Here is a 15,311-nt window from a genome sequence, read left to right as displayed (position 1 = left end):
ACAACCATCCCTAACTCCCGTTCCAGGGAATTCAATACCTTTCTTCTGGCCTGCTGGGCGCTACGTTCATGTGGTGCACGGCCACGCATACACACCAACCACGCAAACGTAAGACTTTAAAATTAAATAAATAAAAAGGAACTCGTTCTCCCTGAAAGTTTCCTAGTGTTTCTAACACAACGTACTCGCAGACGTTATCAGTTGAACCTTTGCACAGAAGCCCCACGTGATTCTTGCTATTCTCAGCCTTGTCCGTGAGCTATAATTAGAACTCGGCTGACATTACTTTTCACTTGTGGTTACAGCCCGACAGAGCAGTTTAGTCATTTGGATCCACCTCGTGTTTCTCGCTGGAAACCAGGAGCTCTGGGTATGTTGGCTGCAGCCTCCCCCAAGGGTAAGTGCTTTCCCATAACCAGTGCCTCCATTGCTTCTGCATAAGTGAACTGCCAAAGACGACTCCACTGTGTGCGTAAGTGCACCAATGGAGAACGGAGCTTGAGTTTAACTTAAAGCCCTTTGGGGGATTGCTGGCCGCTCACATTCATTCTCTAGGACGTAAGAGATAGGCTTTCCCGGAAGCAAGAATTTAAGATTGTATTCTTGGACTTTTTTAAACTTTGGGGAGCAGACTCCTGTTGTGGTGTCTGCATGCTTCCCTTGCTGCTAAGAGCTTTTCCTCCACAAAGCAGCTAAATGCAGAAATGCATTGTTATGAGCTTGTTGCTCTCTGATGCAGATCTTTCGTTTTAGGCAAACTAATATTAGAGACAACCAATATTTAATGTCAAACAATGGAATAAGTTAACAAATGTGAGTTTATATAGAATAAAGCAATACATATATGGGGATAGCTTACATTCTTTATTTTTATTTTATGTTGTTGAAAGTATTTCGTAGTCACTTCAATTTTGTTAACATCTGAGACATAAATTATAGGTGACATGCCCAGGGAATTAGGTCACTAGTACATGTTCTCTAAGGCTCCTTCCCTCCCACTGTCTCTCCCTTTCTCCTTTTATCCATCCTGACTTCTTTCCTTTCCTTCTTTTATCCATCTTCCCTTCCTTTCTTTCTTCCTTCTTATTTTGGCAGGATGTTTTTATGTATCCCAACCTGTTCTCAGACTTGCCATCCTCCTGCCTCAGCCTCAGACATGTACCATTATGGCTCACAGCAAGGTTTATTGACTGTAGAAAGATTTCCCAGTCAGCTCTTGTGTGTGGGCTTCATGCCTTCCTTAGAGATAGTACCCCATCCTAGTGATTTTCTGCATATTTCTAATGGCATAGCAACCCTATTTTTTTTCTTCTAATGGCCCTTTTCTGTTTCTTTTTCTGTGTGGCCCCATGCTCCTTGAGTAATTTTAATTTAAAATCTGTAATTTAGACAAGGTTAGCCAAACATCCTGGACCTGCTAAATGAAGACATTCATGCAAAAGTAAATTTCCAGGAGGCATTAATTCTTTATTGCTATCACCACCACCACCATCACCACCACCACCATCATCACCACCACCACCATCATCACCATCACCACCATCATCATCACCACCATCACCACCACCACCATCATTACCACCACCACCATCATCACCACCACCACCATCATCACCACCACCACCATCATCATCACCATCATCACCACCACCACTATCATTACCACCACCACCATCATCACCACCACCACCATCACCACCACCACCATCATCACCACCACCACCATCATCACCACCACCACCATCATCACCACCATCATCACCACCACCACCACCATCATCACCACCATCATCACCACCATCATCACCACCATCATCACCACCATCATCATCACCACCACCACCATCATCATCACCATCATCACCACCACCATCATTATCACCATCACCATCATCACCATCATCATCACCATCACCACCACCACCATCATCACCACCACCACCATCACCACCACCACCATCACCACCACCACCATCACCACCACCATCACCACCACCATCATCATCACCACCATCATCACCACCATCACCACCACCATCACCACCATCATCACCACCACCACCATCACCACCACCACCACCATCACCATCATCACCACCATCATCACCACCATCATCACCACCACCACCATCATCACCACCATCATCATCACCACCACCACCATCATCATCACAATCATCTCCACCACCACCATCATCACCACCACCATCATCATCACCACCACCACCACCACCACCATCATCACCACCACCACCATCATCACCACCACCACCATCACCACCACCACCATCATCACCACCACCACCATCATCACCATCACCACCATCATCATCACCACCATCACCACCACCACCATCATTACCACCACCACCATCATCACCACCACCACCATCATCACCACCACCACCATCATCATCACCATCATCACCACCACCACCATCATTACCACCACCACCATCATCACCACCACCACCATCACCACCACCACCATCATCACCACCACCACCATCATCACCACCACCACCATCATCACCACCATCATCACCACCACCACCACCATCATCACCACCATCATCACCACCATCATCACCACCATCATCACCACCATCATCATCACCACCACCACCATCATCATCACCATCATCACCACCACCATCATTATCACCATCACCATCATCACCATCATCATCACCATCACCACCACCACCATCATCATCACCACCACCATCATCACCACCACCATCATCACCACCATCATCACCACCATCATCACCACCATCATCACCACCATCATCATCACCACCACCACCATCATCATCATCACCACCACCACCACCACCATCATCACCACCACCACCATCATCACCACCACCACCATCATCATCACCACCACCACCATCATCACCACCACCACCATCATCACCACCACCACCATCACCACCACCACCATCATCACCACCACCACCATCATCACCATCACCACCATCATCATCACCACCATCACCACCACCACCATCATTACCACCACCACCATCATCACCACCACCACCATCATCACCACCACCACCATCATCATCACCATCATCACCACCACCACCATCATTACCACCACCACCATCATCACCACCACCACCATCACCACCACCACCATCATCACCACCACCACCATCATCACCACCACCACCATCATCACCACCATCATCACCACCACCACCACCATCATCACCACCATCATCACCACCATCATCACCACCATCATCACCACCATCATCATCACCACCACCACCATCATCATCACCATCATCACCACCACCATCATTATCACCATCACCATCATCACCATCATCATCACCATCACCACCACCACCATCATCATCACCACCACCATCATCACCACCACCATCATCACCACCATCATCACCACCATCATCACCACCATCATCACCACCATCATCATCACCACCACCACCATCATCATCATCACCACCACCACCACCACCATCATCACCACCACCACCATCATCACCACCACCACCATCATCATCACCACCACCACCATCATCACCACCACCACCATCATCACCACCACCACCATCACCACCACCACCATCATCACCACCACCACCATCATCACCATCACCACCATCATCATCACCACCATCACCACCACCACCATCATTACCACCACCACCATCATCACCACCACCACCATCATCACCACCACCACCATCATCATCACCATCATCACCACCACCACCATCATTACCACCACCACCATCATCACCACCACCATCACCACCACCACCATCATCACCACCACCACCATCATCACCACCACCACCATCATCACCACCATCATCACCACCACCACCACCATCATCACCACCATCATCACCACCATCATCACCACCATCATCACCACCATCATCATCACCACCACCACCATCATCATCACCATCATCACCACCACCATCATTATCACCATCACCATCATCACCATCATCATCACCATCACCACCACCACCATCATCATCACCACCACCATCATCACCACCACCATCATCACCACCATCATCACCACCATCATCACCACCATCATCACCACCATCATCATCACCACCACCACCATCATCATCATCACCACCACCACCACCACCATCATCACCACCACCACCATCATCACCACCACCACCATCATCATCACCACCACCACCATCATCACCACCACCACCATCATCACCACCACCACCATCATCATCACCATCATCACCACCACCATCATCATCATCACCATCATCACCACCATCATCACCACCACCACCATCATCACCACCATCATCATCACCACCACCACCATCATCATCACCATCATCACCACCACCATCATCACCACCACCATCATCACCACCATCATCATCACCACCACCACCATCATCATCACCATCATCACCACCATCATCATCACCACCACCACCATCATCATCACCACCACCACCATCATCATCACCATCATCACCACCACCATCGATATCGTTGTCATTCTGCTACTTTGAAAAGTCATTCATTCTTGGGGGACACTTGTTCACATTTCACAGGGACGGCCTATTCTACTGTTATTGCATGGGAATGTATACATGTTACATACCATCTGTGCTCTCCAGAGTAGTTACAACCAACCCACAGTACCACCGATGCACAGCACCAGGGGAAAGTTCCTCACTCAGACTTTTACCAATACTTGGTAGAGTCAGTCTCTTATGATCAATATTTTTTTTTTTTTTTGGTTTTTCGAGACAGGGTTTCTTTGTGGTTTTTGGAGCCTGTCCTGGAACTAGCTCTTATAGACGAGGCTGGTCTCGAACTCACAGAGATCCGCCTGCCTCTGCCTCCCGAGTGCTGGGATTACAGGCGTGCGCCACCACCGCCCGGCTATGATCAATATTTTGACAGGATGTGTGTACATGGTTTATTATGGTTTAATCTACAGAATCCTAAGGTTTGCTACAATTTATGATTTTTTTTGGTCATTCAGATTTCCTGGGGTTTTTTTCCATCTTATTATTACTATTTAACTGCTTTTTTTTCTTTCTTCTAATTGGTACATGTTAAGTGTAAGCAACGAGTTTCACTACAACACACTGATGCATGCATGTAGTGACTCTGGCCACAGTTGCACTTCCTGTGGCCTTTTTGAACTTTCTGTCTTCTCTGTGAGCCACTTTCTACTTCCTAATAGTTCTGATACTCTTTCTCTTGAATTATTTAAAAAGTTATTTATTTTTGAAATGCATGTTTGCATTTCTGTGAGTGTGTATATATATATTGTGTATATAGTGTGTGTGTGTGTGCGTGTGTGTGTGAGTGCATGTGTGTGTTTGTGCATGTGCGTGTTTGTGCATGTGCGTGTGTGTGTGCGCTTCATGATGTGGGTGCTAAGAACCAAACTTCTGTCCTTGGGAAGAGGAGCAAATGCTCTTAATCATTGCGCTGTCTCTCTAGTCATCTTTAGAAAACAAAGCAAACCAGGTTTAATTAATCTCGTGTGAAAGCTCTATATGGTAAACACAGCTGGAGCTTGGATCCTCTGAAGGTTGTCAGACTTGGGGGTAAGCATCTTTACCTGCTGAGCCCTCTTCAGGGCCCTAGACTTATGAATCTGTTGTTTAATCGCTTTCTCAAGTCGGATGCAAATCTAATTCCAAGTTTTCATTTTTATGAATGACAAGGTAGCAAAGGAGATAGATTGGGCAACAGTTCCTGCCCCTACCACGTGCGCTCTCCCCGCCCCTCCCCCCCAGGGTTTCTCTGTAGCTTTTGGAGCCTGTCCTGGCACTTGCTGTGTAGACCAGGCTGACCTCGAACTCACAGAGATCCTCCTGTCTCTGCTTCCCCGAGTGCCGGGATTAAAGGCGTGTGCCACCACGGCCCAGCTACATATGCTCTGTTAAGATTTGGTCTCCTCATGTGAACATTAAAGGCAACAAAAATGCTCACATCATATTTTACATGGGTTGAAAGTAAGATATGGCGTCCAAACACATGTAGACTATCTGGGTGTACTGGTGTGTGCCTGTAGTTCCAGCTATGCAGGATACTAAAGCAGGAGGGCCGCCTCAGCCCAGAAGCTTGAGGCCAAACCGGGCAACACGGTGGACCCTATTTCTGAATAAACAGTGAATGGAGGGAGGAAGGAAGGAAGGGATGGGTGGGTGAAAAATAAATATAGTTTGGGGAAATACAATTGCTCAATGAACATCACCACTGTGATTGCTACGGTATCTAGCATTCTGAAGCAGGATGCTTCCTCCTCTCTCACACAGGTAGGTCTTTTCTGAGCGGCCTGTGACCCAGCTTTTCAACGCTTAATGAACTAGACGACTTGACTACGATGTGGAAAAACCATGACAGAAAATCTGGTTTGTACCGGGGCCGTCAATGCTGCAAAGGAAGTCTGGGAAGAAAGGATAAAGAAACACAATGAAGATGTGAAACGAGAAAAGGACTTTCAGCACAAGTATGCTAAGGCATTTTATCTCAGATTAGTGGAAATTTATAATCTCGTCATTATAGAAAGATCATTTAGCAAGAGCTCCACTGAATTTGATAGAAAACACAAAATAATCTTCTTTATGACGCTTTATTTTTATTTTGCATATATGAGCATTTGACTGCAGGTTGGTCTACCATATGTGTGCAGTACCCATGGAGACCAGAAGAGGGCACTGAGTCCCCGGGAACTGAAGTTATTGACAGTTGCTAGTTGCCATGTGGGTGCTGGGAACTGAATCTGGAGCCTCTGGAAGAGCATCAAGTGCTCTTAACAACTGAACCATCTCTCCCACGCCCAAAATAGTCTTTCATTTTTCTTTATTATTATTTTATGTGCATGAGTGTTTTGCCTGCCTGTACGTTTGTGTACCTCTTCCATGCAGTGCCTTCAGAGGCCAGAGAGGGGGTGCCACACCCCCTGGGACTGGAGTTACAGGTGGTTCCGAACTGTCACGTGAGTGCTGAAGAATCGGACCCTAGTTCTCTGGAAAAGCAGCCAGTCCTGTTAACCACTGAGCCATTGTTCCAGCCATCTGGAAGTTTTCTTAATTAAGGAAATAACTGATTCAGATGGGATTAAGTGTTAAGAGGAACAAGAGGATGTTTGCATGTGAAAACAAACCCACTTAACACCCATTTGTAACATGAACAGGGGCCAAGCCTGCTTGTTGTTGGGGTTTTTGTCCTCCCACCAGGTACCCCCCAGCTGTTTAGTCCCAGAGAAAAATCACACATCAATCTCTATAAGTTATAAAGCTGATTGGCCCATTAGCTCTAGCCTCTCAATGGCTAACTCTCACATCTTGATTAACCCATTTTTCTGATGTATATTAGCCATGTGGCTCAGTACCTTTTTTCAGTAGGACAGATCACATCCTGCTGCTCCAGTGGTCTGGGCAGGAGTGGGAGGAATCAACTTCCTCCTTCCCAGAATTCTCCTGTTCTCATTACATCATTTCTACTTCCTGTCTGATTTTCCTGCCTATATTTCCTACCTGGCCAATCAGCATTTATTTATAACATGATTGACAGAATACAGACAATTCTCCTGCACCACCCATTGAAGTCTGGCTTCTGGGACAGTCTAATTTTCAGGATTGTGTCCACTAAACACCTCAAGCTGCCCCTGAGAGCAGAAGGTGGACATAGTCCCCAGCCTATCTGAATGGCTGGGAGCTACAGCCAGGGCCCCTCTGGATCACATGATTTCTTAATAGAGGGAGGGCTGTATTTTAATATTGGGCTCTCATTTCTTCTGAAATCTTGACATTTGACCTACTTTCCTGATGGGTGTTAGATTGGTTTTCAGTCTAACCTTGTAAGAATACCTCCTTTCTTTGTGAATACCACATGGCTCCCTCCAGTTCTCATTCATAAAGCAAATAGCTAATAGCTAATGTCAGGTTTTTAAAAAATAGCAGAAAGTCCAACTCTAGTGGTTCAACTGTGGGGGTGGTGATTGCAAAAGTAGCCAAAGCACCAACTCCACCCTGTAGGGCTCAGCTTCTGTTCACCTCCCTCTGCCAACTCCTGTGTGTGGTTTAGCCCTCCAGTTAGCTCCCTTTGGGCGTGTGTGTGTGTGTGTGTGTGTGTGTGTGTGTGTGTGTGTGTGAGAGAGAGAGAGAGAGGGGGGGGGGAGGGAGGGAGAGGGAGAAGGAGCTGGGTGTGTATAAGAGAGAGAGGTACTGGCCTTGGACTCACAGAGATCCATCTGCTTCTATCTCCCAAGTGTTCGGATTATCTCTCCAGGAAATAAATACCATGACAACCTCAAAAACCACTTTCTATTAACCTTAAAACAATTCCATTGCAAAATCATGTCATATCATGATAAAACTTGATTTTGCCAGGTGTGGTGGTGCATGCCTGTAATTCGGACCCTTGGGAAGCAGAAGCAGGAGGACCATGAGTTGGAGGTCAGCAGACACAGTGAGACAGGAGTCTCTACCTGTGGAGAGCAGGTAGTCAGACTGTGAAGTTGGGGCTATGCTGTTCCGTTGGTTCATCAGGAAGTTATAACATGGCTCAGAAATTCTCCTAGGAATATAGTCCTGGAAATAAAAATATACAATCTGTGGAAGGTCAAATTGCAATTAATTTTAAAGATATGTATATGCAGGGGAGGGCATGTGCATGTGTGTGTAGGTGTTCATGTTGGCATGTGCAAGCGTACACGTGTGTATGCAAGTGGAGATCAGGAAAGTGGGGATGTCCTCCGCCCTCCTCCGTCACTCTCCACCTTAGATGCTTGTATGCCTATGCGCATCGTGTGTGCATGTGAGCGTGAGCGTGTAAACACAGGTGCTTTCCTCAGTCACTGCCCACTTTATTATTATGATAATTTTTATCACACGATCTCGCACTGAACTTGTAACTCAGCTAGGCTGGCTGCCCCATGAGCCCGGGCATCCTCCTATCTCCCATCTCTCCTCCTCTGGAGTTCCGGATATGTCATGGTGCTGGGGATCTGGACTCCGGCCCTTTTTACTAACTCCGCTGTCCCCATAGCTCCAGTTTCAAAAGATTTCCAATAGGCAGAATGCTCAACAAGAGTTAGGCAGCACTCACTCTATGAAACCAAATAAGAACAGATTGCTATTAGATACAGGAAGGGGCTGGGGAAAAAAGAAAAATCACAGAACATAAGGCAGCTTGGCCATTCCAAAGCTATTTTTTCCTATAAAACCAAGACATGAAGACAAAACTATAAAAATTAACAGCTGGGTCATATCAGACTACCTCATGCTACCTTGAGGATTATGTGTTAGGATTATGGCTGAGGGAAATTCATTCCTAAACCAACGGGAACTACTTTGGTGGGGAAAGTGGCTGTCACCTGCTGTGATTTTTTTTTTTTTTTTGGAATTTTTTCTAGACAGGGTTTCTCCATAGCTTTTGGTTCCTGTCCTGGAACTAGCTCTTGTAGACCAGGCTGGCCTCGAACTCACAGAGATCCGCCTGCCTCTGCCTCCCAAGTGCTGGGATTAAAGGCGTGCGCCACCACCGCCCGGCTCCTGCCGTGATTTTTCAGAAGACCAAAGAACTCTTTTCTTTCTGTGACATGGGGCTTGTCTTAGTCGCTGTTCTATTGCTGTGAAGAGACATCATGACCAAGGCAACTCTTCTAAGAGAAAGCACTTAATTAGGGCTTGCTTACAGTTTCAGAGGTTTAGTCCGTTATCATCTTAGTGGGGAACATGACAGTGTGCAGCATACATGGTGCTGGAGAAGGAGCGGAGAGTTCTACACCTGAATCTGCATGCAGCAGAAGAGAATGACACACTGGGCATGGCTTCCAAAGCCCATGCCCAGTGACCACTTCCTCCAAGAAGGACACACTTATTCTTCTCAGGTAGTGCCGCTCCCTGATGACTAAGCCTTCAGATATATGCGCTTAAGGGGCCCATTCTTACCACAAAGCTTTATTTCAATTTTCAGTCTAATTTGTTGAGGTTCAGTGTCAAGAGCTTGGTCCAAAAACAATGGCCTTTTATCATTATTGACCAGTTCACAAAGAGGCATGCATACAAATGTTCTTAGCAACATGATACAGAAGAGGCAAAGCATACACTCGGGGATGGATGGACAAACACATATGAAAGACCCACACAGTAGTGCCATCCTCCCATCAAAGGAAGCACATTGCTGGTTAGTAGTAACAACACCGATGAGCTGGAATTGTGTTAAGCAGGAAGGCACACTTATATATTGCCCTTTTTACATAAAACACAGCACAGGCAAATTTATAGGTACAAAAAAAAAAGTAGCGGGGGCTGGAGAGATGGCTCAGTGACTAAGAGCATTGGCAGCTCTTCCTGAGGTCCTGAGTTCAATTCCCAGCAACCTCATGGTGGCTCACAACCATCTATGATGAGATCTGGTGCCCTCTTCTGGCGTGTATGCATACATGCAGGTAGAACGCTGTGTCTATATATAACAAATAAACCTTTAAAAAAAAATTAGCAAGGGGCTGGAGAGATGGCTCAGAGGTTAAGAGCACTGGCTGCTCTTCCAAAGGTCCTGAGTTCAATTCCCAGCAACCACATGGTGACTCACAACCATCTGTAATGAGATCTGGTGCCCTCTTCTGGCATGCAGACAGAATGCTGTATACATAATAAATAAATAAATCTTTAAAAAAAAAAAAAAAAAAAAAAAATTAGCAATGTCCAGGAAGGAATGGAAGGATGAGGAATGTCTGCTAATGAGGACTGAGGAGGATTTTTGAATGATAAAATACTTTGGAATTAGATAGTGGAGACAGTTGCACAATGTTGTGAATTTACAGATAAAATCGTTGACTTGTATACTTTAGATGGTTGAATTTTATAACATATGAATCATATCTCACTGATGCTATTAGAAGTAGAATATAAGAAGAATTGTGATACTTCTTAAGACCTTAGGACTGAGCTTAGTACGTGCAAGGCGCTGTGCTATCGCCAGCACCAAAACAAATAAAGCAACCTTGAACCAATAGTGTTAGTAAATCTAAGACACTGCTCACGGCTCAGAGGCCTTCAGTATGAGGAGAAGAGGGTGAACATGAAGAAAAGCAAGTTTGTTAAAGGGCCAGCCCCTTAAGAAAATGGGAGGCTATCATTTACTCAAAAAGAACCATCTTGAGCAGCTCAGGTACCCAAAAGAGATGTTAGAGGATGTGGTGGTTTAAACGAGAATGACCCGCATAGGCGCATATGTTTGAGTGAGTGGTCTCCAGTTAACAGAACTGTTTGGGAAAAATGAGGAACCATGGCCCTGCCTGACTGCTTTCTGCCATGGTGACCACGGAGTCAATGGTATTGGAAATCAGGTGAAAGGTTGCTGCATGGGCTAGCATGGGACCAGTGGCTATGTTTTAATTTGCATGGCCTCTGTTCCTTTCACTGCTGTGTCCGTTGTTTTGGGTGGACTTTGTGTTGCTGCTCTTGTCGCTGCCTATGAATTAAACTATGTCCCGGTGTCTTAGGCTGGTGCGCATCTGGGAAGACCGGGTAAGCTTAACCAAGCTGAAAGAAAAGGTCACCAGGGAAGACGGAAGAGTCATCTTGAAGATAGAGAAAGAAGAGTGGAAGGTAAGCACTCTCTCTAGAAGCAGCTCTTGGTTGGCCAGCTTCTGAATTGTGTGAAGGCCTGAGAGGATCTGAGACTGTATTGAAGACCAGGAGAGTTCGAGAGTCTATTAATAGAACAGGTGAATTTGGGCAGCGTGAACAATGGAAAAGAAATGTAAGTGCATGAACTGTTTTTTTATCAGAGAGTCTCTTTGCTCCATCCCACCTGGACTCAAATCCCTTGTGAGACTTAGTCTCTAAATCCTCCCAGTCAGCAGATATCCCAGCGTGCTCTACAGCGGTGATGGCCAGGCTAACTCAAATCACATAGCTAAACTATCAATTTAGATTCCAGAATGGAAGGGGGCATTTCTCTCCCTCACATGTGTATGAGCACACATGCATATGTGTGTTTAGTTACATCAGATAGACTAACTCTTACAAGGGCTTCAAAACCTTTCTTTCTTTTAAAATTTATTTATTGTGTACACCGTAGGCAGACTACATGCATGCCCGCAGGCCAGAAGTGGGCACCAGATCTCATTACAGATGGTTGTAAGTCACCTTGTGGTTGCTGGGAATTGAACTCAGGACCTTTGGACAAGTAGGCGGTGCTCTTAACCACTGAGCCATCTCTCCAGCCCCTGAGTGTTTGTTTTTCATACCTGGAGTTATCATTAGCTATGGGGTCAGTTTCCTAGTTAACTTTCTTATTTTACTTTTAGCTTATTTTAGGCTTGAAAGGAAAAGGCATAGAGTTCAGAGTTTAAAGAAAAAAATGGTTTGAAAAACCTTATAAAATAGGCTGGACACGGTGGCGCACACTTTCAACCCCTGCATTTGGGAGGCAGAAGTAGAGGCAGGTGGATCTCTATGAGTTTAATACCAGCTTAGTCTACATTGTGAGTTCTAGGACACCCAGGGGTCTGTAGAGAGATCCTGTCTCAAAACAAACAAACTCCTAAAAACTTAATAATAGAAGTGGAAGAGAAATTCAAATTACTAAAATGGTTTTTCAGAATATTCTCATTTTCAATTATACACGTGCTCTTGGATAGTCTAATAAATACTACAGAATCATTCATTAGAACAGACTTGATCTGTGTGCATTACTAGTCAAAATATGATATTTTTGTTTATTCTACTATGGTTGAGATTTGAAGGTTTAGCAATAAACGATGAAATAAATAATAACTTGTAAAAAACTGAAAATAAATTTTTTAACAATTAAAAAATAATAAAAGTCAAGGTTTGAGTGATGTAGCCCAAAGCATCTGGAAATGTCACCAATTAAGGGAAAACTATCGTCAAGCGCATCTTTACATCCCGTAATATCACAGCAGTGCGCACAAAGCTAGAATAAACCAGGCAATCTTTTATCGTAGCGGCGCAGCACTGCGCTAGACTAATCCAGACAATGTGATGATTGTCCACACGTTTTCCACTTTAGACTCTCCCTTCTTCTTTGCTGAAACTGAATCACCTACAAGAATGGCAACTTCATAGGACGGGTTTGTTGAAAATTCCTGAATTCATCGGAAGATTCCAGAATCTCATTGTGCTAGATTTATCTCGAAACACAATTTCAGAGATCCCCCGAGGGATTGGTAAGGATTGCTTTTATTTCTGTGTTATTTTGTTTACCTGCCAAAGGTGCTTTTTCTTTCTTTCAGACCCCCTTACCCTGCCGCTTCAAATGCGTGGAATAAAGATCTTCTTTCTGAAATTTGAGAAAACTGTAAACAGTTCCTCTAACGTAATGCTTCAGGGGATTCAAACTTATACTGGGGTGATAGACAAAATTTCAGGGGAGAAAAGCTTTTGGAAATATGCTGTATATTCTTAAAGCAATATTGCTGGTTTAACTATTTATCTTAGAACACACTAAAGGAAATAAAGGGGGAAAGATTGATTAGACAGTGAGAAAATGTTCCCAAATGAAAAATTGCTCAGGATGTTGTGTTCTGTGTTGGGGTTTTGTGTTGGAGACCAAGCCCAATGATGGGGCCTCCCCTACAGCGGGGGCTCCCTCCTGGACCCAGATTGGGTACAAACTACACCCAAACACCTATTTTCACAGAGATCCTTTATGAAGTGGGGGAAGAAAAGTTAGACTGGCTGCTTCCTGACTCAGGCAGAAAACAGCAGGACATGACCTTGCCAGTATAATTCTTAAGAGAAAAAGGGGAGGCCTGTGTTTGGAATGGGCTAGGCTGTGGAGGAAAAGGAGATAGAGAACAAACAGAAAGGGTAGGGGATGAGGGAAAGGGGGCATGGGTATGGGACAAAGAACTGTCTCTGGATAGAGAGACAGATGTGGTCCATAGGCAAATGGTGGTTTATAAAGGCAAAATGAGAAACCCTGTGTTAGGGCGAAGTACTTAATTTTAACTGGGAATGTTAATTAGGTGAGTCAAAGGTGAGTTTTGATTGCTGGCCCTTGGTAGAAGGCCTTAGGAGGAGGAAGTGAGTGGCTCAATAAGGGAATAGACCTTTGTGGCTAGCTTTAGGAATGTAATCTAACGGTTTTTAGAGAGGCAGAGGGAATTGGGACGAAGGGCGGAGCCTGCCAGAGTCACAGAGTGGGCTTCACCCAGGGTCTGGTACATGCGAGGCAGGTTCTGTACCGTCCACAGTCACCTTGATCCAGTATATATAAAGCAGAATGGAAATCCCAGGACCTCTCCTATGGCATGAGAAATTTGCCCCTGGTTTGAAGACGCGAATAACTGACTTTGCCAATAAGCGAAGTCTGTAAGCAGCACTTAGTGTCAGGAAGCACTAAGTCCGCCTCCTTCCTATTGTGTATTGCTGTTACTCAGTGTTGTTGCTGTTGTTTTGTGCAGGGCTGCTCACCAGGCTGCAGGAACTGATTCTTAGCTACAACAAAATCAAGACTGTCCCCAAAGAGCTGAGCAACTGTGCCAGCTTGGAGAAGCTAGAACTGGCTGTGAACAGAGATCTAAGTGACCTCCCTCCAGAGGTCAGAAGGTCCCAATGTCTGTTTTGTTTGCCTCTACTAATAGTCTGCTTTTCGGGCATGTGGCTGTTGGCAAAACACAAAATAAAACAAAACTCGTGAAGCACTGTTATGAATTTGGTTTTAGGAAAGACATTCTTAGTGAAAAGCATTTTCTAGCAGAAGGCAAGTTTTTTTTTTTTTTTTTTAGAACAAACTCTACTTGGCATAAAAGGTTCCTCTATTGTTGTTACTGTTCTGCATTATTATCTCTTTGGAGAGAAGGCAGAACTTTAAGCTCCCATAACAAGGAGAAGCCTAGGTTCCTGTAGTGGTTCCTCACACATGCTTGATTATTTCGTCGGCTAGGGGTTGAACTCAGGGTCTCAAGCATGCCGAGCAGACAAACTGCTACTGAGCTATAGCCTTGGACCTTGAGGCTTTTTTGTCTGTCTATCTGTCTCTCTACCTGTCTGTATATATTTTTTTTAAACAATATTGCTGGTTTAACTATTTATCTTAAAACACACTTAGACACTGCCTCTGTCTGTTGTGAGGCAGAGTCTCACAGTGGAGCTCACTATGACCTTGAACTTCCAATTCTCACTCAGCTTTTTGAATGCTGGGATTAGAGGTATTGATGATGTCTGATGTCTGTGAATTTGAATCCGATTCATGCTTTTCTGAATGAATATGCACGTGATTGCTATGAAGAACAGAAAGCGAGAACAGAAAATCTCGTGTCCTAG

At 45.0% G+C, this 15,311-nt stretch overlaps 1 protein-coding gene across 2 annotated transcripts in view; it reads left to right on the top strand.

The window, feature by feature from the left end:
* Nucleotides 1–280: 280 nt before the first annotated feature.
* Lrrc39 (leucine rich repeat containing 39) overlaps nucleotides 281–15,311 on the top strand; it is a 24,920-nt gene continuing 9,889 nt past the window's right edge. Inside the window, exons 1-5 of one of the 2 annotated variants that reach the window (XM_041654960.1) lie at nucleotides 281–397; nucleotides 6,321–6,514; nucleotides 11,519–11,624; nucleotides 13,054–13,210; nucleotides 14,450–14,586. In XM_041654960.1, the coding sequence (XP_041510894.1) occupies nucleotides 6,402–6,514; nucleotides 11,519–11,624; nucleotides 13,054–13,210; nucleotides 14,450–14,586 (513 nt within the window). In that variant the 5' untranslated portion in view covers nucleotides 281–397; nucleotides 6,321–6,401. The remainder of the gene's footprint in view (nucleotides 398–6,320; nucleotides 6,515–11,518; nucleotides 11,625–13,053; nucleotides 13,211–14,449; nucleotides 14,587–15,311) is intronic. The other variant, XM_041654970.1, reaches the window with a different exon arrangement.

The sequence above is a fragment of the Microtus oregoni genome, unplaced genomic scaffold, assembly GCF_018167655.1.
Source record: "Microtus oregoni isolate MIOR12 unplaced genomic scaffold, Mior012 000000F_ref0000247, whole genome shotgun sequence".
NCBI classification, from domain to species: Eukaryota; Metazoa; Chordata; class Mammalia; order Rodentia; family Cricetidae; genus Microtus; species Microtus oregoni.
This window is presented reverse-complemented; position numbering and strand designations above follow the sequence as displayed.